A 24,490-nucleotide genomic window follows, 5' to 3' on the forward strand; every position below is an offset into this window, starting at 1 on the left:
CAGTGCAGAAGCTTTTTATCTTGATGAAGTCTCAAGCGTTCAGTTTTGCTTTCGTTTCCCTTGCCTTTGGGGATGTGTCGAGTAGGAGATTGCTGCGGTGGAGATCTAGTAGGTTTTTTTCCTACTTTCTCCTCAAGGGTTTTGATGGTTTCCTGTCTCACACTCAGCCCTTCAGCCATTTTGAGTTTATTTTTGTGTATGGTGTAAGAGAGTGGTCTAGTTTCATTCTTCTGCATGTTGCTGTCCAGTTCTCCCAGCACCACCTGCTAAAGAGGCAGTCTTTTTTCCATCGCATACTCTTTCCTACTTTGTCAAAAATTAATTGGCCGTACATTTGTGGGCCCAGGTCTGGGTTCTCTATTCTATTCCATTGGTCTATGTGTCTGTTTTTGTTCCAATACCATACTGTCTTGATGATGACAGCTTTGTAGTAGAGGTGAAGGTCTGGGATTGTGATGCCTCTCGTTTTGGTTTTCTTCTTCAGTATAACTTTGGCTATTTGGGGTCTTTTGTGGTTCCATACAAATTTGAGGATAGTTTGTTCTAGCTTTGAGAAGAAAGTTGGTGCAATTTTGATGGGGATTGCATTGAATGTGTAGATTGCTTTGGGTAGTAATGACATTTTCACAATGTTTATTCTTCTGATCCATGAACAGGCAATGTTTTTCCATTTCTTGGTGTCTTCTTCAATCTCTTTCATAAGTTTTCTATAGTTTTCATCATATAGGTCTTTTACATCCTTGGTTAGGTTTACTCCTAGGTATTTGATAGTTTTTCGTGCAATCGTGAATGGAATCAGTTTCTTGTGAAATCACATTTTTTAAACTTTTAAAATTTCTTTTATTTTATTTCTAGAATTTTTTATAGTTTATTGTCAAGTTGGTTTCCAAATAACACCCAGTGCTCATCCCAACAAGTGCCCTCCTCCATGCCCATCACCCATTTTCCCCTCTCCCCACCCCCATCAGCCCTCAGTTTGTTCTCAGTATTCAAGTCTCTTTGCCTCCTTCACCCTCCTTAACTACTTTTTTCCCCTTCCCTACACCCATGGTCCTCTGTCAAGTTTCTCCTGTTAGACCTATGAGTGCAAACATATGGTATCTGTCCTTCTCTGCCTGACTTATTTCACTTAGCATGACACCCTCGAGTTCCATCCTCACTGCTGCAAATGGCCAGATTTCATTCTTTCTCGTTGTCATGTAGTATTCCATTGTATAGATAAACAACATCTTTTTTATCCATTCATCAGCTGATGGACATTTAGGCTCTTTCATTTATTTTGAGAGAGAGAGAGAGAGAGAGAGAGAGAGAGCAAGCATGAGCAGGGGAGGGGCAGAGAGAGAGGGAGACAGAGAATCCCAAACAGGCTCTGTGCTGTCCGCGCAGAGCCCGATGTGGGGCCCCATCGCACGAACCATGAGATCATGATGTGAGCCAAAATTAAGAGTCAAATGCTTAACTGACTGAGCTACCTAGGTGCTCCTGGAGCAGGAATGGTCTTAAAGACCTAGAACAGAGAACCAAAGCAGATCATTTTCTTTCAAAGCCATATGGCTGTAATATATTTCATCCTTCCTTGTCTCAAGGCAAATTATTACCGTTGTGTTTTAGGTATTTTGGAAAATATAGAAAGCTGCACAGAAAAGAAATAGTGCTCACCATAAGCCCATTGTCCTGAGACAAGCACCATCACTGTTTTGATGAAGCCCACAGTCCTCCTATTGCTTAGAAAAATCACACGGTTGCAGTGGAGACTCAGAGAGTGCTGATGCATTGGATAGATGAGGCCTGGAAGTTTCTGTGGTTAAGTGATTCTGGAAGACTGCTGGAAGGTAGGGAAGGATGCATATGGAGAAGGGAGGAAGGGGGTGGTTAGACTTGCGGGTCCAAGACTCAGGAGTGGGCTAGTCGAGACAGACTCACAGGTGTGATGGGCCCCAGGCCTGCCGTCACACCATATACCATGGTCACTTTTTTTCTGTTAATAGCAAACCCCTGAGCACCCTGAGTGTGAGCAGGAGGAGGGGCTGCTGGTCTCCTCTTCCCTGGTGATGAGGTTGACACATCCCTGGAGGGTTCTGGGGGGCCTCAGAATCTCACGGTGAACGGCTGACCTTCCCCAATTAGCTCCTCAGTGGGCAGAGCAGCAGGGTCAGCTTCAACTAAGGGCTGCCCTCCAGGTATGGGAGGTGTGAGGCCTGGTATAGGTCTGCTCCCCTCGCCGGGCCAGCTTCAGGCCACCCTGAGAAACCAGGACGGCTGTGAGAGCCTTCTCACTATGTTGCACTGGGCACCAGCCAGCTAGAGACCTGGGTCCAGAGACCATACATGGTGCAGACCTGGGGGGCAGGGACCCATCTTGTTATTAATAACAATGTTACTGACAGGTCTTGCTTGCCTTTGAATTTGCACTATTGAAGTTACAGAGCATTATCTCATTCAATCCTCAGCAAGTCTTAGTAGGGGCATTATCCTAAATCTGCAGATAGAGAAAATGAAGCGAAGAGAGATGAGGTGAACTGCCTGAAATATCACCACGAGTAGCAGAAACTTTCATTTGTTTTTGTCTGTTACTTTATGTTGCTCCCCAGCAGCTTTAGCTGGCTCACAAGGTCTATACCATGATTAAAACTAAGGGTTTTTTTTTTTGTTTTTTTTTTTGAGAGACTGAGAGAGCGCAAGCAGGGACGGATCAGAGAGAGAGGGAGACACAGAATCTGAAGCAGGCTCCAGGCTCTGAGCTGTCAGCACAGAGCCCGACGCAGAGCTCAAACCCTTTAACTGTGAGATCATGACCTGAGCCGAAGCCAGACGCTCAACCGACTGAGCCACCCAGGCGCCCCTAAAACTAAGCTTAAAACATGATACAAATGTAGCAAAAGGGGCCATGAAAGACAGTCAGATGAAGGTCAGAGATGACACTACAAAGCACAGTGGACCCTGCCATCCACTGTCCAGAGTAGGCAGGCACACATTTGACTTGGAGTGTTCTAATAGCTAACACAAAGAGGGAAACAGTCTCAGAATTCTGTGTCCGTAAAAACAGATCAGCGCTTGGGTAAAGCAAAGCTATTCCTGGCCTTGGCACAGGAGACAATAAGAAGCATTGTGGGGGCTGTTCAGAGCATGGTCTTTGAATCCCAAAACCTTAATAGCTCCTGTAGGCCTCAGTTTCTTCATCTGCAAAGTGGGGGCAGTCATAAGACCTAGTTCCTAAATTTGTTGATGAGATTTAAATGAGATGCTCTTTAAAAGACTGATGAAAATGATAAACGGGGGGTGTCTAGTTGGCTCGGTCAGTTGAGCATTCGACTCTTGATTTCGGCTCAGGTCATGATCTCATGGTTCGGTTTGTGGATTCGAGCCCTGCATGGGGCTCTGCGCTGACAGCACAGAGCCTGCTTGGAATTCTCTGTCTTCCTCTATCTCTCTGACCCTCCCCTGCTTTCTCTCTGTCTCTCTCACTCTCTCAAAAATAAATAAATACGCATTAAAAAAAGAAGAAGAAAGGAGTCACTGAGATAACATATGTAAAGCTCTGTCACTCCCTACTTAATCAGGACTCCAGAAGCATTTGGGGGAATTCCAAACATTGGGTGCAATGAATTCGATCCCTATGGCAACCTTTCAGAAAATCAGGCTGGTTTGACTTGGTGATTAAGAGGGTGTGTGTGGACAAGCCCCACGCCCCTGCTCTTTCATTGCTATCTCTGGTTTATATCTCTGTGACTCTTTTCTCTGTGCTTGCTTCCTCTTCTGTAAAATGTGGGTAAGAATAATTCCTACTCCTTGGGGTGCCTGGGTGGCTCAGTCGATTGAGCGTCTGACTTTGACTCAGGTCATGATCTCATGGTTTGTGGGTTCGAGCCCCGTGTCCGGCTCTGTGCTGACAGCTCAGAACCTGGATCCTGCTTTGGATTTTGTGTTCTCCTCACTACCTCTCCACCACTCGTGCTCTAACTGTCTCTCAAAAATAAATAAATGTTAAAAAAAAAAAAGAAGAAGAAGAGTTCCTACTCCATAAACACACAGCAGGCTTAGCCAGGTGCCTAGCACGCAGTGAACACCAGTCACGGGGTAGTATGTTGACTGATTTTCCTGTCATCATCCTTAACTGGCTGGCTAGCTTCCTCCTCTCTCAACCTTCTCTGGGACACAAGGCAGTGTCCGCGGAAGCAACTGAGTACCTCATGAGATGATGACATACAGGTGCATTTTGTGAGGAATGACAGGCTGAGGGCGACAGGGGGCGCAGCACTGGCTGAGGGCGGGGCTAGGGGTCAGCCCTGGCTGGTATAAGGGCTCAGGAGATGGATCTCCTCACAGTCTGTAATGTTGGCTGACACCACCCACTTGTCTCCTCTCTAGAGGAAGCAGCAGTGGGGGGCATAAGAACAACCGGAAGTTTCACCTTCAAAACTCAGATAGGTCCATAGCCCACCTGGCCCTTAGTAACCAGGGGCAGAAGGTAGGGTGGAGGGGAGTTAGTGGCACAGCCACAGTTCCAGAGGAGATTGAGTGACATGATGGAGAGGAGTAGGGTCTTCAGAGTCAACAGACAGGAGTCCAAACCCAGACTTGGTCAATCACTCTGAGAGCTTAGGCAAGTTACTTAACCTCTCTGAACCTCAAGATGGCGATGATTATGGGTTCTCCGAGGAGTGTGGTATGAATGAAGTGAAGTGAATATATGTTAAGTATCTAGGTGTGCCATATCTGTTAGTCTCCTTCCCTCCTGACTTTGGCTTTGATCACCAATATAAGTAGGTTAAAAGAAGTCAAAGCCCTTTCAACATCCTGGCCATTTTGCGGCATGCTTAGCCACTTCTTCTAAATGCAAAAGGTAATGGCCTTCACACTGGTGAGGGTGGGGTCCAATTATTTTCCATTTCTGGAAAGTTCCAAATAGTGTAGATGCTGTTGGCCAGGGAAACACCCTTGGAAAACTCCTGCAATTGGAGTATTTACAGAATAGTGTCAGACATCTTTAAAATCCTACCCAGGTTTCTTAGACCCTTTAAATCTGGGGGGAGGCATTTTCTTGCTAAAATTAAGAGATCCAGTGTACCCATTAAGAGATTGATATATCCATGGTACATGGAGGAAAGGCAAAGAGAGAGGGTGAGCACGCCACTCTCACTTCCGGGTCGCACGGATTTGACCCATCAGCACCCTTGTTCACACCTTTCATCATGCTAACTTCTGTTTGGCAGCACTGATACTGAACGATGCAGGTTATGTCCCACGCCACAGTGATTCTACGAGGGTCTGATCCAGGACCACCTCAGAATCCCTTCATTTGCCTTATGTTGCAGACTAAGGATGTGTAAGAATCACCTGAGAAGGCTCTCAATCATTGACACACCCAGGCCCCAACTTTGGAGGTTCTGACTCTCAGAAGGTCTGGGGCACAGCCCAGGAATCAAGCCTCCACCTTCCCCAAGGAAGGGCCAATTACAGGAGATTTTCAGACCACACCCTGAGGAGCATCTTTTGAGGCTCGACCCTGAAGCCGTCTCGTGAGCCACAGGGACGCTCCCTGGCAGACCCGAGGCTGAGGTTAACCAAGGGTCACACCAACCCTTCGCACCACCTTCATAACCAGGTGCATCCCACAAAGCTAAGTTGTTCATTCATTCAATAAATATTTGGTGAGTGTGTGTTACACATCAGGCACTGTGCTCAGTCCATATAGAGCTAGGACTAGGGTCTGGGAAACGAGGTACCTAGGGGGCAAAATTTAAGGAGGCCCTCTTGGAGGCATGCACGAACCTCCTTCACCTGTGTACCCTGGGCACCCAGTCTGCTTGACCCTGGACCTACTCCCGGTAAAAGAGATCCAGCTTCAGGAACACACAGTCCAGAGCAGGATGTAGCTTTGGAGGAAGGGGCCTGAGGGATGAAAGGACACCTGCCATGTGAAGACTTGGGGAAAGAATGGTCAAATGGAGAGAGCAGAATAGCAAAGTCCTGGGAGCAGGGAGACCCTGGAATATTTCAGCTTTTCTGGGAGGGGGAGGGTGAAGACTTGGACTCTAATCAGGTAGGATTCCGTGGGTCTTGGGAAGTGTTTTGGGTTTTATTCCTAGTGTAAGAGGGAGCCATTGGAGGGTTTTAAACAGAGGAGTGACGTGCTTTAGCTTATCATTTTGAAAGAGCACTTGCTGCTGTGTGGAAAGTGGGGCCGGCGAACCCAGGGAAGCAGAGAGGTCCATTAGGAGGTGGCTGTGAGTGGGCAGGTGAGAGATGGTTTTGCCCTCAGAGACGGAGAGAAGGGGCAGGCTTGAGACTGACTTTGGAGGTGGCATTGGCAGGCTTGGTGGTGAGCTACTTCTACAGGAGAGAGGAAGGTAGGCATCAACAACATTGCCTCATTTCCAGCTTGAGCAGCTGGGTGGATGGAGGCGCCATTTGACAGGTTAGGCAGAACCAGAGGAGGATGTAAATGGCAGGTCAAAGTCCACCTTTGGGCATCGGAGAGATTTTAGATTTCTGTGAGACATCCACGTGGAGACGTCTTGTGGGACATAGGAGTCTGGAGCCTATAAGAGAGGTCCGCGAAGGGCCATACATTTGGGAGTCCTGAGAATAGAAATGGTCACTAACATAACGGATGATCAGAGAGAGAGTGTGTTTAGAATTGCACTCTTTAGAGGCAGGGATGGGAGGATCCTGCAGCAACTGGGAGGGAGAAGCCGGAAGAGTGGGAAAAACGGAAGGAAGCGGGTGTTCCAGAGTGGGATCACCAGCCGCAGGGAAGACTGCAAAAATGACAGCCACGTCCTAGTAAGACCAACAGATTCTTGCGTGTTGCAGCAGGAGGTGGGTAAAGCCCTAAAGCCCCTGTCACTGGGTCTTCAAGCAGGTGCTCTTGGCTGAGACCAGAGCCCTGCATGTTTGGCGTCACCCCGGAGCACGTGTTTGCAGAAATGGCCCTCAGCTGCTCCAGAAGACAACCTCACTGGGCCCAGGGCATCTTCCCCCCTGCTGAGAGCCCCTACTCTTGCGCGGGGCAGAGATCAGCTCATTCACTGCTGAGACGCCCACCCTCTCCAGGGGGACACTGACAGCTGTTTGACAGCCACACAGCAGGACAACTGGAGGCAAGAAATGAAGACAGATCTCGTCGTTAACTTCATTAATGTGCCGTTGACTCCTCTCTCTCATTAATGATGAGCCAGTGGAGGGACCAGAGCTGAGGCCCTGGCCTCCCATAGACGGGCACCCGTGGAGCAGACTTTACGGCTTGACCAGGCATTGCGTCCATCTCTCCTGCAACTTCCCCAGACTTGACTCTCCTCAAGCTCCTCCCACCCCCTCGCAGCCTGTCTCCCTCTCCGCCCACCTTTTAAAAAGTCATTAGGAAGAGATCTGCACCACCCAGTGTGATTCTGACTCACGGATATTTGCCCAAAAGTAATGGTGCATGTGAAACACTAAACCTCTTTTCAAGTGCAGGTTCACGGAGGACAGGCTGAGCAAAAGTTTGCTAAATAAAACCATCTGTTTCCCTGAAGATGCGCGGGTACAGTAACATTTGCCTCCTGCTTTAACCTCTCAAGGGTCCCGGAGACCCAGCCCAACCCAAGGATCTTCGCTGCTTCCTCCCACATGCCCCATGCAGGCTGGAGGTCTCCTTCCCTGGGACCATCCCTGGCTCGCAGGGTCTATGCCACAGGCTGCAGCTGGAGTCCGTGCAGTTCATTTCAGGCATCTCTATCCTGTTACATCATTTATTCATATCGCTGCAAAGCCTTTGGGGTTGAAAGCACTTGAGAGAGAAAGCAGGCAGGGATGGAACCTGGAACAAATGACACCTGTCCTGGGATCCCATAGGAAGCCCCTGCATCCCAGCCCTTGCATCCCGCCCTTCTGCCTCAGCCGCCCCCAGCAAACCCTCCCCAAAGCCCTGGAGTGCAGGCATGAGGAGGGGCTAGGCCCTGCGCTCACAGCGGGGATCCTCACAGCACCCAGAGAAGTGCCACACCCCCTGGGCTCCCCGCCGAGAGTGGAGCCAGCCCTGGGGGTGCTGGGCGGGCAAGGTGTCACTCTCCGCTCTCCTCCCCTGCAGCCCCCTCATCAGCCGGTCACTAGAACTTGCTGACTGCGTCTCAGAACTGCCTCGCCTCTGCCTAAAGGCAGTTGTGACACTTGATCCCAGGCCTTTAGACCTGGGGGTGATGGGGACCTCCAAGTCAGAACAGGGGAGTGAGGGGAAACAATGCAAGAGGAGGGAACAGAACAGCTGTCCTGGAAAGACGAGTGTCATCCAGGACCATCAGAGGTAGGGACAGATTTTTTCAGGCAGTGGAAAGATCTGGACCAAAGCATGGGGTACAAAAGCATCGGGAGGGTTTGGGGGACTAGGGAGTCGTGGGGAGGCAGAGTAATGTGGTAGCCATAACTGTGGGCTCTAGAGCCTGGCTGCCTGGGTTCATACCTCAGCTCTGCCATTTATTGGCTGTGTGTCCTTGGGCCAGTTGCACAGCCTTTCTATGCTTCAGTGTCCCTGTGTAGAAAATGGGGACAAGAATAGCGCCCATCTCGTAGACTTACATGAAGATTATGAGGCTTAATACGTTTAAGCACTTAGGACAGAACGGCCCACAGTGCGGCGCCTGAACCAGAATGGCTGGCAAAAAAAAAAAAAAAAAAAAAGGAAAGGGCCACACCATGGAAACCTGAATGCTACTCGATTCTGTGTAAGCTTCAGGCTGATTCCCAGAAGTTCAAGGAGGTAGGCCGAGGGGTCGAAGGTAGGAGCCCTGCGTGCCCTGTCTCTGAGCCACTTTTTATCTGTTGTATATATTTGCGCTTCTGGATAAAGAAGGGGTTTTCCAGCTGCAGAATGGACTTGAAATGGGGAGCCATTGAGGGATTCGGAGCAGGAGAACAGCCCCCTGTTTACAGCCAGAAGGATAGGTCAGAGGATAGCCAAGGGGAGGCCAGGGTCAGAAAGCTCGGAGGTCCAGGTGGGAGGGGAGAATCAGAGCTAAGGTCATGCAGACGGGAGGGGAAGAGAGGCCCCAGGGTCTGGGGACACTTGGAGGCAGAACAGCATGTACAACTAGGGATGGATTGTCTGGGAGGCATGGGAGCTAGCTCTCTTCCCCTGCCGTCTATTCTCCACAAGCCTGCGGAGGTCTCTGCTTTTCACGGGCAATAAAATGCAATCATCTTTTGAGGTCTCTGAGATCTGTCACTGCCTCCCTGGTCCACGCCCCCAACTCCCCCTGCCCTGTCCTGGTCCTGCTGCTTCCCCGCTGCCACCTCTTACTGCCCCAAACCAGTGTGCGTCCAGACCCACAGCGTGCCTTGCTGTCCCCTCTTCTTCCTCCTCCTGTTTCAGGCCTTCCCAGCCACTCTGTCTAAAGTGCCCTCCAAGCCCTCGTCATGTCAGTTTCATCCACCGCCCTTGGAGCCACTCATGCTTAGTTTCTTTGCATCACTAGAATACAGACTCCTGGAGGGTTGGGACCCTGTCTGTTCATATCCCATATTCGTGAACATTTAGTAGGTGGGCAACCAACGAATGATACCCATGACATTGGTCTCCGGTGTGGGTGTCTGGATGAAGGTGACACTGTGGGGCAGGAGCCAGGGCAGACTTCTAAGGAGGGCGGTGGGCATGAGGCAGGGTCCTGCCCTGTCCCCAGCCTGCCCTGCGCAATTTCAACCCTGGGGCCTCTCTTCCCCTCCCCTCTGCATGACCCCATGTCTCACCCTCTAACACACTCTCGTGCCGCCTCCCTCAGTCTGGAATGTCCTCGCTTGTTTTTCTCTGCAGCAAGCTCCTTTTGCTGACCCTGCCAGATGGAATATCACCCCTTCTGCAAAGCGCACCCGTAACCCTGGGCAGTTTATTATTCCTTCCTCCGCTCCCTCACGTCTTGCCCACACTTCTTTTAAAGCACCAATCAAACCAACATTTCTCTCCCCATCCCGCCCCAAGATGGTGAGCTCTTTATCATATTTGTAACTAGAGAAGTAATAATTATGATAGTAGCTAATACTCTTTGAGAGCCTACTCTGTGGCAGGCACTATGCTAAGCACTTTACACAAATTACTTCATTTAATATTAACCACAATCCTAAGAAGAAGGTATTGTTATTGGCCCCATTTTACAGATTAGGAAATTTGAGACTCTGAAAGGTGAAATAAATCGCACTGCTCATAGACATCAGAGCTGGAGCTTGGACCCAGAGCTGCCTGACCCCAAATCCGTATTCTCGACCTTTCACTCATCAGCCAGTATTTACTGAGCACTTACTGTGTACCAGGCACTGGGTAAGACATGACAGGTATGATGATGAGGAAAACTTGACCCCTCAAAGAGCCCACAATCTAAAGAGAACACAGCATTTGCCATATAATCCCCACGAGCAACAGGAAGGTTAGGGCGGTGACACGGGCTATGGAAGAGGAGGTCTGTGGTACTTGGGCAGGGAGGGGGGCAGATATCAGAGGAGATGGTCCAGCCCTGAGTGCCAGCCTCCACATGTGACTCAGCTCTACCCCCCTCTCCCGCCCCCAATTCCCCCACCAATTCCAAGCCTCAGACTTCACAGAGGGATTGCTCACTGGATGCTTTTCTCTACCCATCGGAGCCAAATTGGCTTCCACCCTGTCTGTCTTCCAGGCCCCCCTGCCTGAGGGTGGCTTAACAGCACTTCCTGCCCCGGGCTTCAGACATCCTTTTAGGTCTCCTGTGGCTTTCCTGAAAGGGTAGCGGATGCTTCTCTGCTGCTGGTGAGAGATTCAGACAAGCCACTTAATGACAAGACTAGAAGCGTTCTCTAAGAGATGGGGAAGCCTGGATTCCCAAGACGAACAGGGAGGCATTGACACCACTCATTGCCTATTTGGGAGAAAGGGGGAGGCTAGCCCTGGAGAAGAACAAAAACACTTGGGAGCAGCCAGGACTGAAGGAATGAGAGCATTTGGACTTCAAAACGAAGCTGCCAATCCCATAAGGCCGGAGGTGGACGCCAGTCAGGCACCTTTGGGCCCCCCAGGTGGTGACATTGATACTAGGTTTTTCTCCTGTCTTTATGGCTGGCAGGGAGGGACTGGAAGGCTAGAACATTTAGAACAATCATCTCATCGTACAGATTGAAGCCTAGAGATGTGAAAGGACGTGGCCAAGCTCTCGTGGCTGGTGAGTGGCAGAAGAATTAAAGTCCGAGTTTCCTGACTGGCAGCTCACTGCTTCCCCGCCCCGGGGGAAGCACACACAGAAGAATTCTTTTCTATGCCTGGAGCTTCTGTGAGTGCATTAGAGAGAAGGAACTCTTCGGTGAGCTGTTGCCCACCGCCTACTGGAGGAGCGGGCAAGAGCAAAGGTGTGCAGTGGACGTGACTTTGAGAATCTTACTGCCCAGACGCTGGGGCACTGCAGCCGTGAGAGAGTGATGATGTCACGTGGACAATTGACACTTGAGGACAGACTTCTCCAGGAGCCAACACCCTGGCTCCCCCTATGCTGGCCGCAGGTCTGCCCCCTCCAAACACTGGCCAGGACTCAAAGCCGCCCTATCAGCCCACAGGTTAGCTGTTGGAAGGGCCAGGTCGGTCTCTGCCAATTTCTGGACAGCGGTGACCTCTCCATCACGGCGGGGAGCTCATTAGCAACCAGGGGCCCTAAGGTGGCCTCCCCTGACAGCAAGTGAAGATGAAAGCAATAAAGCGTGAGCTGTTCTGAGCCCCGGTCACCCTGGTTTTATTAAAGCCAAAATCTTAAGCATCACTAATGAGGATAAAAGGCTGGCAGGGAGCACAGGATCGGGGGCTGACGCCTCCTGAGGAAGGGGGTGGGGCAGAGCCAGGACCTGGCAAGGCGGCCCAAGGGTCCAAGTTGGGGCCCAGCTTTCCAGAGAGGGAGGTGACTGCCAGGAGGTGCTGACTCTTTGTTTGCTTGGTCCCCATCCCTCTATTTACTCAGGAGGCACCTATATATTTTCATTTCTCAGATCAGCCAGTTGTCTGCCGTGTGTGTGTGCAAGGGAACATCTCCCTTGACCCGCTGAGCCACGAGCAGCCAATGTACAGTCAGGTCCAATGAGGTTCAGTCACCCGCAGCAGAGGGTCCTGGAAGTAGTTTCCTGGCCTCCCTTTTCTCTCTTCCTGCAAGTCACAGGGGGCTCTTGGCCCATTCCCTTTCCCAGTGAAGGAGAAGGAAGTTCACGGTTGGGAGCAGGGGCTCCCATGGTCTATGGCAGGTCACCTGCTCCCCAGCTGCCACAGTCCTGTCCAGAAAAGGCGCCCCTGGAGAAAAGGGGCACCTGCCAGGTGGGCGCTTCCCTGGAAGGAGCCCTCCTTGGGAGCAGGACATAAGATCCCTAAGTGATTCCATTTACCCCAAGAGACACCCCACGCCCCAGGCAGGTCTCCTAAGGCCATAAACAACTCAGCTTGGTCTCTCCCAAACACAGCCCTTGAAAGTGCTCCTTTGTATTGTAGGGAAGCCACTCCCTTCAGAGGGGCCACAGGATTCCTTCTCGGGGTCCTACCTTGATCGTCACATTGACATTGAGGACCACTCCTTCCAGGGCTCTCCTGGCTAAGACCCAACCATCTGTTTCTACGTGCATTCATGTAGCCACCTGTGAAACACGGATAGGCATAAAGCAAAGCCTTGCTCCAAAGGGCCACCAGTCACCAGATGCTAGTGGGAGGGCACGGTGAAAGCAGAGAAGGTACTTGGTAATGCCTTTGAGTGGTTCAGGGGCAAAAGGTGCTGCAGGGGTGGAGGGGAGAGAGATTCTCTCTGTGGGCTGGACCTTGGGTGAGGACCTCTGCAAGACAACTAGGTTTGTCCACACAGAGACAAGAAGGGACCACCAGCCTTATGGAGAGGGGCAGAGACGGGGGGAGGGGGTGAGGGGATAGGAGGATGCATCGAAGAATAGGGAGAAATAACCAGGTGAGGAAGGAAGACAAGACCCCATTGTTGAGGGTCCTTAGTGCAGGCTGAGAAGATGTGCTTTGATTCCGGACGCGGAACAAGAGGAGCCCCTGGGGGAGCTTGAACAGCTGCACTGATCTGTGTAATTCTGGCACCAGAGCACTCCCTGGCCACGTGACCTTGGGCAAGACACTGAACTTCACCAAACTTTCTCCTGCTTGCAGTGGGGATGATAAGAGCATGTACTTCATAGGGCTGTGGCAAGACTTCCTGAGATCATCTGGCTTTGAGAGACTTGGCACATGGTAGGCACGCGAGAGGGTTAATTCTCAGTGCAGTCATTGGGCTGGAAGGCTTCTCTAACTCTGGGCAGGACTGAACCGAGGAGGGTTATAAGGGACATGAAGGGCACTGGGGGCCCGCTTGTACCTCGGTGCCTCGGTCACAGATAGGACTTTCAGGCAGGTGCGCTGGGGACCTGCTGCAGGCAGGGACCGTCCAGCACACTCCCTCCACACCGTGTCGCAGGGCCGTTTCCTCTGTCTCCCTCCCTCCCTGGACTAGAGGGCTAGGGGCACAGGAGACGCCCCTGAAGGAGGTGGGGATCCTGGCACCTTCTTTTGACTGGTGACACACCACGAGACCGTGTGCATGCTGAGGGGGGACTGTATACCCTCCACAAAGCTCGGAGTCTCTGGCAGGTTCTCAGCCCACATGAACCGACAAACAAATGAACAAACAGGTGCAGGAAGCTGTGGTGTAAGGTCTAGAGGAGCTGGGGTTACCCTGAGGTGCTCCCTCAGTGAGCTGGAAGGGGTTTTAGGATGGAGAGAGTGAGGAGCATTCTCCTAAGAGTCGGGAGTCCAGCTGCATCTCCCACCAGCGGTGTAGGCCCAGGCAGAGGTCTGAGACGGGTGTTTGAACCTGAGAACTCCATCTGTGAAGTGGAGGGGATAGTGACAGCACCCCTGCCTTGCAGAATTCCTGTGGACCCGGGAGCTGGTGGGTGTTGGTCTGGGGTCACTCGCTCTGTGTACTGGAGGGGGTCCCGCCTCCACAGGGTGTCCGGCTCTGCCCCAGCCATACCCCTTCCTTCTGCCACTCTGGGATTTAACTGTGGGGTGAGTAAAAGTACCGGAACGAATCTTGGGCCAAGGCAAGGTTCCATCTAGAGGAGAGCCTGGGGCCCAGATGCTCGGGAAGGTGATGGGAATGTCTTGGATTATTTTCCAGTCGGGGACAGGTGTCCTTTGCCCAGGTAACAACGTAAGCTCCATTAGGGCAAGGGGGGTTGTGATTTTGGTCTTTTCGAAGAACAACACCCAGCACACAGCAGGCACTCAGTGAACATTTGTTGGCTGAGCGGATGACTGAAGGAGTGGATGGCATCATCTGAGCTCCGAGCCCCCCCAAACCCTGCATTCTTGCTTTTGCACCTGGGGTCCTGGGGCACCAGGCCAGCCTCAGCACCTGACGAGAGGTCTCAGAGCAACAACACTCTCCTTCATCAATTCGGGGGTAGGGGGGAGACACGAAAAGGAAGCAGTCCAGGAAAGAGCGATGTAATTTACAGACATCTTTACCCTCTTCCCTGTTGCTCAGAAACTTCCTGAGATTGGGAGCCCTAGGAGAGACAGCAGAGCGTCTACTCTTTGCTGGGGTCGTTTTTGAAGGTTGACCATGTTTAAGGGGAAAGGACAAGGTGGATCCAAGACCGGGCACAAATGTGGGGCAGGGAGGATGGGGAGTGTACATCAGCATGGTCTGAGCAGGTTTCCACAGAGGCCAGGAGGCGACAGAGCTGGGGGGTTCTCCAGAGAGGCTAGGAAGCAGAGGGACTGGTGAGGAACAACTGAACTGAGGGCTGGAAGCAGACCTGCTGAGAGCGAGCCCCCTATGACCCGGGTGTGACTTGTGCAGGACACCGTCAATACCACGAGCCCGGCAAGGGGCAGGGGTGTGGAGTCAAGGGGACCATTGACTCAGAAGGGTGAGCTTGAAGGGAACAGGGCCGGGCCACAAAGAGGGCTGCTGGTCCTGAGGCTGCAGCTGGGGGATGGGGGATGGGAGCACACGCAGGGCAAGTCAGGACAAAGCAGGACTATGAAGACCAGGACCAGAATCTGAGCAGAGTTCGGAAGGAACAATGAAGGAGGCAAATTCTACTGAAGAGGCAGTATCGTGATCATTGACTTTTATTCCTGGCATGGAGGTCAGACAATGAAGGAGGCAAATTCTACTGAAGAGGCAGTATCGTGATCATTGACTTTTATTCCTGGCATGGAGGTCAGACCCTTGGGTCTGAAAGACATGGCACTCTGTCCCAATGAGCGTTCTCCTGGCCCCAGAGTGGCCCACAGCTGCTGCCCAGGGACCTGTGTGCCCCTCATCTGCCCTCTCGTCTGCTTCTTTGCAGGAAAGCGTGGATCTGGGAGAGATCATGTTCTCGCTGTGCTACCTGCCCACAGCAGGCAGGCTCACACTCACAGTGATCAAATGTCGGAACCTCAAGGCGATGGACATCACGGGCTATTCAGGTACCTGTCCTACCCAAGTCCAAGGAGCCTGCCGTGTGGCTCTCCAGCCACCCAAACATTAGGACTTGTAAAGATGTTTAGAGAGAAGGGAGAAGTCAGGGTTCCCTTTTTTTCTTTAATGTTTATTTTTGAGAGAGAGAGAGAAAGAGAGAGAGACAGAGCACAAGTGGGGAGGGGCAGAGAGAGATGGAGACACAGAATCTGAAGCAGGCTCTGGGTTCTGAGCTATCAGCACAGACATGAACTATGAAATCATGCCCTGAGCTGAAGTCGGACGCTCAACCGACTGAGCCCCCCAGGCGCCCGGGAACTATCAGTATTCTTAGAAGAGGAGCCCCAGCTCTGGACTCAAATTCCAGTTCTGCCACTCCCTTGCCATGTAATGCTTTGATGTTCTAATCTGAAAAAAGAACGTACAGTTTGCTTTAAGGATAAATGCGTTGATTCATGTAAGTCCTTACAGTTGTGCCAGACACATTGTAAAAAGCACTCAGTAGATATTAGTGACGCCTATCATCCTTTCCCTAGGAGGAGGCAGAGAATAAGAAGTATTCTTTTAGAAAAAAAAAAAAGGAAAATCATTCTAGTTACAGGAGGCCCCAGGACTTTTATGGGTTATGTCAAGCTTGAGTGTGTAAATGTTTGGGGGTCCGCACAGCCCCATGGCAGCCCCGCAGACTTAGTCAAAAGGGCAAAGCCACGGAAAAAAACGAAGTGCATTTGTATTTGAGTTTTTCCTGCAGGGCTTCTGGCCCCACCCAGCCTCCTAGCCAGGAGAGCTACTAAGTACAGCAAGAAGCATGAAACCTCCTAGCACCTGAGGAAACGCTTGCTTGGGGCAGCTGTAGAGACGGATCCTTTCCCATGAAAATGTTGTTGTCAGAGAAGGTATTTGAGTTTTGATAAAACAGAGGAGTAGTGTGGGTTCCAGGAGCCCCCTTCTCTCCCTCTGCTCAAATCAGCCCGAGAAGCGAAATGGGGTGAAGTGTCCCAAAGAGCAGACTTACAGAATAGTCTGGGCATCACTCAGAGTTACAAATGGAGGAAAAGTCTTGTTTTCCAAGACCCATCACCCAAGAGGCTTTTGTGATGAATCCGGTTTCCAGTGGAAAACCACTCCAGACGTTCTTCTGAACCTGGGTGGTAGATACGAAAGATACGGAAGATTTTTTCCTTTTATCCATTCATGATTTAGTTCCTGGAAAACTGCTTAGTATTGTAGCAGGTGCTGTAAAGGGGGGGTGGTCCAGCTGCAAACATCTGGGCCCAGGCCCAACCTTGGTGTAGGTGGAAGAGGATGAGGTATTAGACCCCAAAAAATGAGGCTTCGGGGAAAGACGATTGGAAAATGCTGAAGTAATGTGTGCTTCTAGCTGTGCTGAATTCTTTGGAGCCTCAGCTCTCAGCCTCCTCTGTCTCTGTGTCGTGTCTACCAGACCAAAAGCTCCCCAAGATGGCGCTCACCCCAATGCCTCTCCTTCCCCTGAAGCTATCACTGCATTTCGGGGGGTGGGGGGGATTGTGGTGAGGAGCTTAAGGAGCCTCTCCCGACACGTGTGAAGCTCTTAGGCCCCAGCAAGTTGGCTTCCTCCAAAAATACAGCTGATGTAGATTTCATTTTAATATCAAAATAAGTGCATGCCAGGGACAAGAATTAACTGAGGACTCTCTCCAGGCTGCTGAGGGAAATAGGATTTTGCTGCCTAAGTCCCCACACTATCTTCTTTGGTATAATTAAATCGATGTGCTAGAGAGAGAGCTTATGCCAAAGCCACTGAGGTAATCATAATGGCCGTTTCACATCAGAGGGCTGTGGGGGAGAGATTTTTTCTCATGCCCAATTCTGATCTCCCTCTTGCAACTGACCCTCTTTTCCACCTGGGTTTGGAATCTGGTATTAAATCTCCACTTGACTCTGAAAATTCAGGGGTCCTCTTTTTGTCAGGGATTTCTGTCTGTTTGGTTCATAGATGTAAGCAAAGGTCTGGAACAGTGCACGGCAACACAATAGGTGTTGAATAAATATGTTTTGAATGAGTGACTGAATGAATATGTAGCATGGGGAACATTGTCAGAGGGTGACGCCATGGGGCATATGTGCCAGGGGCCTCTCAAACTAGACCTCTTGTCTTTGAGGATGAGTTTGAGGTTGCCTTCTGCCCAGACTGCTTTGATATTGGACTAAACCAGGGGCAAGGGGAGCTTTTTGCCTGATCTTGATTTCTAGGACATCGACCCCTGAACCCATGGGTCTTCCTAGTCTCCTCGATTTAACTAGTCATGAACCAATTCTCGACCACCCACTGGAATGATGATAATGAAAATAACACAAAATAATAATAACGGTCTGGATGCCACAAAACCCACCATCTCCACCAAATCCAGTCCATACTGATTTGAGTCTAGTGGCTTAAAGTGTAAACTTTGGAGACAGACAGACCTAGGTTCAAATTGGAGGCAAGTCCCTTATTCTGTCTAGCCTCAATTTCCCTACCTATAAAAGGGGATGATGATAATTATAGGGGTGGGAGGAAGTTTAAAAGACATCATGTCCATAAATCTCAGCACAGTGCCTGGGCCATACTAAATGCTGACTTATGATGGCTCTCAGAACGAGGCTGAAATACGCTGCCAACTTCTGTGCCCGCTCCCTCGCTGCACAGAACATCAGAGGCTGGTAGTGAGGAACCAACATCCAAGGTCATGTGGAGTCAACCCTCCTCTAGAAGCTGCAGACTTTTGCCCCAGAGAATCCAAAGGGATAGTCATCTCCCAGCTTAGCCTCTTGGACAATCATAATTTGATGGGTTCTTCAAGGGAAATATACCCACTGAAATTTATAAATGGACATGCCTTGAGAGGGGGGTAAACAGAGTTGGGGAAGGAAGCTGAAAATGTCCGGGTTAGTAATAGGCATTGGCCTAATGGCTGTTGGAATGAGTGGCTCTGTCGTATTTTTCCAAGCCTGATGACACGGGAATCTGTTGCTCTCTAGGGGTGCATGGAAATGGACATGGTGGGCATGGAGTCAGCCCTTGAGCAGCCTCAAGCCTGAAGACACTTTCCAAGGCAGTGTACACCTTTTGGAGTGTAGACAGGTCTTGGGACAAGCTTTCCCACCTGATCGCCTAGACCTGAACACTGTCCTGGGCACATCCCTAGAGAACAGAGCCCATAGAAACCAGAAAGGTGTCTCACAGAGGTTCTAGGAACTCTGCCTTCCTTTTTACCGAAAACACCCCCAAGAGAGGACCCTTCCAAATGGATCATTGCAGACAGCAGGTTGATTAAACACCTGCTGTTTAATCATAGTCTCCCCACATCCCTCATAAACCTTAGTGCCCCTGAGGTTAAGGCATAGCTGCCACTGTCACGTTGGTTAGTTGACAGCTGCTTTGGGTGTCTACAGAAATGCCTTTCAGTCTTGGAGTTTTTGATCAGATATCATAATTCTCTCCAGCTTCCGCTCGGTGAGGTGCCTCAGCTGTCTCCCTAGCTATGACCTGGAAGCATGAGGGCCTGGTGAGTGCTCAGGTGCCCAGGAGATAGAACCACATGCCCAGGCATCAAGGTGCCAGGCAGCGGCTGGTTGGCCCACAGACGCTGACAGATTTGCATGAACCCTAGCTTCTGGGCAAGAAGGTGTCTCAGCACATCAGCGTCTCAAAAGCTGTTATTACCTGTGAGTTGCCCTCCCATTTCTTGAGCCGTGCAGCGTAAATAACAATTATGATGGTGTCTAAGACACCTGTGCTAGGAGATACAATAGGTGTCACTTTACTTGGATGAGTGGAAAATTTCAGGGTAGAAGGATGACCACGAAGTACCTATTCAGGAAACTAAAGAAGAGACAGGAATGGGAGACACATGGACGCTCAGTAAAAAGACATCTCCTCTGGAGATGGAGAGAATCCAGGATCCCACTGAGAAATGAAATGTCGGCTGGCTGCCCTGATTCTCAGGAAGCCGCCTTACTCACGGCCCCTGCCACAGCCCCGTCCTCCCCCTCTGCCCAGAAGTGGGCAGGAAACAGCTTCCTGGGAAGCAGAGAGCAAGGCCTTTCTTGATACCAGCTGGAAATGAGCTCGTTGGGACAATGAGACCCATAATCCTGTTGTCAGGTGGGGAGGACAGGATGAGCATTGTGATGGTCGCTGCTCATTTACTCTGATGCGCTGCTGCTCCTTGGGTGTCATCGACTTCTATTTTTACCCCCTTATCCTTTGGTCAATACTGGTGACAAACCCCGGGAGAAAAGGACTCCAAGTAGGTGAAAGGAACCGAGTGCGTTGTTCAGCTTCACCACCCTCTGGAGCCAGCCGGCCATCACAGAGCAGAGATTTAGGGCCGGGATCCACATACCCATGGGCAGGTGTCCTGTCTGATTTGAGGCCAGCTTCACCATTAGTGAAAGTCCATTAGGCACTCTCCCAATAATCCTGAGGTCGCTAAAGACTCTGTGTTTATTAAGCACGAAGTGTCCTCAGAGACAGGTGTGCTACATAAATACAAGGTGGTTTAATTATCTTAACAACCCACTGATACCATCTGATGAGCAACAGTAGGTCTGTGGCTTCCGTCCCTCTGCTGCAAATGATGTTTGAGGACATCTGGTGAACACGCTCCCTTCCCTTCCCATCACTCCCCCCCGGCACAGATCCATATGTCAAAGTGTCCCTGCTCTGTGACGGGCGGAGACTAAAGAAGAAGAAAACGACCATAAAGAAGAACACTCTCAATCCCGTCTACAATGAAGCCATTGTCTTTGACATTCCCCCAGAGAACATGGATCAAGTCAGCCTGCTCATCTCAGTTATGGATTACGATCGGTAGGTGCTGGTCCCAGAGGGCCATGAGTCCCTGCCCCTCACACCCACACCAGTGCAGCACAGGGTTTCCTGACCTTGGACCCTGTGCTTCAGGGCTCAGGAGCCCCGCCCAAGAAGGGTGGAGAAGTTTGAGGAAGAGCATGGATTCCCCTGAGCAGAAGCTCAAGCTTTGCTTCCTAGCAGGCCCGTTTCTGTCAGGGGCCAATCACCCATCAGTATCCCTTAATTTGCCCCTGATTACTCCTGTTCCTCCATCTGCCACCAAGTCCTAGCATCTGTCTCTCTGTCCTTTCCATTTCTGATGTTGCTACCACTCCCACACGGGGTGGCTGCCCAGCTTCCCAGCTGACCCCTGCCTCTGTCTCTCCCTGGCTCAATCCAGCCAACACACTAGAAGCATGCCTTCCTGAAAGACACTTTCTTTGGGACCTCCCCCTCTCAAGAACCGTCAATGGCCCTGTTAGCCAGGCTCTAAATCCTGGAGTCTCAAGGCCTTCCAGAACATGGACCCAACATATTCATCCAACTTAATTTCCCCTTCTTTGGATGTATTTCTTCTCTTCCACTTATCCAAATCCACTCTTTCCTCGGCCGGATCAAAAACGTTTTTCAACCACCCCGGCCACCATGACACCTTCTCTCCCTCCAGGTGTCACTCCAGCTGAAGAAGAAAAAAAAAGCATGCAGTAAACCCTCCATTCACGATGTTTAGCACAAGCTCTCAGGCATAGTAGGTGCTCTCTGAACATAGTTGCGTGGTGATTGATGTTCTTGCTGAGTGAATAAATCACATTCTAGCCTTTGGCGGTATGGAGAAAGAGTACTTAGAGCAAGGTGATTTATTTCCAACTGCTGATATCTCAAACAAGGCCGTGACGTGCTAGCTGAGTCAAATAAGGGATGAGTCTTAAACTCCCATTCCCTAAAGTCAGGCCATCCGCCCACCATTTCCCTCGATTCCAAAGCAGTTTGTAACCTTCTCATCTGTCTGTGTCAGTGTCCTCCCAAGGAGGGTGGGCAAAGTTTCACAGCCGCCGGCACTCCAAGGCCCTGCCAAGCATCTGTTTTCAGAGCTCAGCATTCTGAGTTAGACCTGCTGGGCAGACTCCCAGACCCCAGGGCCTCCCTTTCTAACAGCGTGTCTGGTCACCAGCACCAGGGCCTCTGTTTCTCCCTCAGAGTGGGTCACAATGAGATCATAGGAGTCTGTCGTGTGGGGATCAATGCCGAAGGCCTGGGCAGGGACCACTGGAACGAGATGCTGGCGTACCCACGGAAGCCCATCGCACACTGGCACTCCTTAGTGGAGGTAAAGAAATCCTTCAAAGAGGTGGGTGAGGTCATGCTTGGCCTTTGGCATGTCTGCTGCATGGCGGCGTGGGCTGGAGAATGGCAGTCGGCGGCTGTACGACCTCGCCTTCTTGGGTCCTTCCCAGGCTGTGTGGGGGCTATGGGCTTCTCACCCAGCACCTAACAGGCAGGAAGGAAATGGAGGAGGACAGTGGGAAGCTGCCTGACAATAAACCTCTGATGTCGAGCATACTGGAAGTGACACTGAGTTCTAAAAGGAAAACGAAAACGTGGAGGAAGCCTGAGCAGCCCCACTGTACCAGGCCCTGACGCTCTCACAAAGCCCCTGGAGCGGAGTCAGTCCTTTGGGGGAAAGCCTCAAGAGGGTGATCAGAACTTGGGCCGTGGAAGCACTAGGTTCCCTGAGGCTCTAGTTAGGGGGTCCCAAGGCCGTCTTCATTGCCTGGGTGTCCATGGCCAGGGAGAAGGTCTTGCTGCCATCAATGCTGGTTCTCCCATTGTTGGACAAAGTATGGCTTCAAGGCGGCACACCGTGTGACCGGATCCCAACACAGATGTGATGGATGGAGCACTGCCCCGGAGTCCTGAGCCCTGGGCTCTGATCTTGGCCCCTTCGCACTTGCTGTATAATCTTGAGCCAATCATTTCTCTCAACGGCAAAGAAAATGTCCCTTCCAGTGACATTTACAGTTGGCTTCCCCTCCAGCAAACTCCACCAATGTAAGATCCCACAATGTGTAATCCTAGTGGCTCCCAGGCCTGCTTTTTCTCAAGTGGGTTGGGACGTGAGGCTCACCCGGTGAGCCTTAAACCTCATTTTGAGTATCTCATACTCCATCCCATATTCTAAAAAGCCAGGTGATTGTTCATCCTAGCCTTCAAGCCTAGGAAATCTAGAGTATAAAATTGGAAAATCTACTCATAAAAAAGAAAAATAAAGCTTTAACCCTTATACCACATGGCCCCCCAGCTGAAAAGCAGTCGCCTTAAAAACAGTACAGTTGGCCTTCGAACAACATGGTTGGAACTGCATGTGTCCTCTTACGTGTGGATTTTTTAAAATAAAGCCAGTACAGTACTGTAAATGTATTTTCTCTCCCTGATGGCTTTATTTAAAAAATGTTTTTAAATATTTATTTTTGAGAGAGACAGAGAGCAAGCAGGGGAAGGGGCAAGAGAGAGGGAGACACAGAATCTGTGTCTCAGGCTCCAGACTCTGAGCTGTCAGCACAGAGCCTGATGCGGGGCTCAAACTCCCGAACCACAGCAAGATTATGACCTGAGCCGAAGTCAGATGCTCAACTGATTGAGCCACCCTGGCACCCCACCCTAATGACTTTCTTAATAACATTTTTTTCTCTAACTTACCTTATTATAAGAATACAGTATGCAATTCCTATACCATACAAAATATGTGTTAATTGACTGTTTATGTGACCAGTGAAGCTTCCAGTCAGCAGTAGGTGATTAGTTAAGATTTAGGAGAGGAAAAAGCAATACTCAGAATTTTGACTGTGGGAAGAGTCAATGCCCCTAATCCTAACGTTGCTCAAGGGCTAACTGTAATCCCTTCTTTAGGCTCTGTGACATGGGAAAGGTGTGGGAGGCAAACCCAGAGGACCTCCCAGCTCCGTTTTCTTTTTGGGGTGGACAGGTCAGTTTCCACCTATTTCCAGCAGCGTGCAGTGTCTTAAGAGAGACTGAGAGCTGGGAGGATTTGGACGTGTGGAGTCCTGTGGGGGGATAGAAGGTTCTAGGAGCCAGGCTAATTGATTTACCTACTCAGGTAGGCATGCCTTCAAGGCCAGCATGGAGATGAAAGTCTTAGACCCAAAGTTCCTTGTCCTCTGAAGCCTCATGTTGCTGTCTTGTGGTTGCCTTGATTCTACCACAGCTGTGCAGCTTGAATGACTGAGGCCAGTCCAGTCCCTCAGCTTTCCAGCCCCCTTCCCCCAAGGGAGCCCCTGCACCCTCTTATCCAGAAGGCTCTCTCTGCAGGGTGTGGGTAAGGCACCCACGACCAGCCTCTGCCTACTCAGGAGGCAGCTCCTAGCCAGGACGGTAGGTGCCTAGAGACCACACTTGGTACCTCACTTGAATGCAGGAGTGATTCAATCAAGGAAGGGGGCCCTGCCCTTCCCCCCCTTTTAAAATCCATTGGAGATACGTTAAGAGTAGAAGAAGTACACTGAAGGGCTCAGGATGGTGTAGAGGCGGGGACATGTAAGCGAAGAGGTCCCCGACGGGCTACAGGGCCTTCAGGCAACGCACTGCCTCTTCTGGTCTCCCTTTCCTGGTACATGAGGCGGTAGGCTTCTGTCATCTCCACTCTTCTGAAACTCTGGCCCTTAAATGAGGACAAGCAGAGCCAGTGAACCCTCATGGTGCACCACCTCAGAAAGAGAACCAGCATTGTAACTGGGCTGGGCTGGCCATGCCAACTGGAAGCAACTAGCCAGTGGCGGCTGGAGTTGGGGGTGGGTGCAGAGTGACACGGAGGTGCTGGGACTCGGTTCCAGAATCACTCCATGCTGAATACAACCTAATTAAGCCAAATAATTGATTCCAAGTCCCATTTCTTTGAAAACTCTGACTCGCTAGTCCAGACTACAAAAGAAAGATAAAGTAGAATCAAGCCCTTGAAAATGAATATTTGATGAGACAGTAAAGGGAAAGTAACACTATATGGAAAACGAAAAGAGAATAAATTGATTCCTATCCTTTGGGCTTGCTTTTTTCTTGACCTCACACACCAAGCTCCTGAGACTGCCCCTCCCCCACTCATTATCCTACCATTTTCCGCTCAGCAGATCAGTTCTCTGTGTGAAGAAGCTGCAAAAGACATTCATCTTGGCAACTTAGGATTTCACCTACACTTTTAGCACCCACAGTTTAAGAATCTTTACAA

At 50.6% G+C, this 24,490-nt stretch overlaps 1 protein-coding gene across 3 annotated transcripts in view; it reads left to right on the forward strand.

The window, feature by feature from the left end:
- Window positions 1–24,490, forward strand: part of SYT6 (synaptotagmin 6) — a 59,522-nt gene that overhangs the window by 29,645 nt on the left and 5,387 nt on the right. For 2 of the 3 annotated variants that reach the window (XR_003912509.1, XM_029949737.1), the window contains exons 4-6: window positions 15,322–15,442; window positions 20,100–20,271; window positions 21,451–21,601. Coding sequence is in view for 2 of the 3 variants with exons in the window: in XM_029949737.1 (XP_029805597.1) it covers window positions 15,322–15,442; window positions 20,100–20,271; window positions 21,451–21,601 (444 nt within the window). In the remaining variant the exon portion in view is untranslated. The remainder of the gene's footprint in view (window positions 1–15,321; window positions 15,443–20,099; window positions 20,272–21,450; window positions 21,602–24,490) is intronic. The other variant, XM_029949739.1, reaches the window with a different exon arrangement.

This window comes from Suricata suricatta, chromosome 8, assembly GCF_006229205.1.
Source record: "Suricata suricatta isolate VVHF042 chromosome 8, meerkat_22Aug2017_6uvM2_HiC, whole genome shotgun sequence".
NCBI lineage: Eukaryota > Metazoa > Chordata > Mammalia > Carnivora > Herpestidae > Suricata > Suricata suricatta.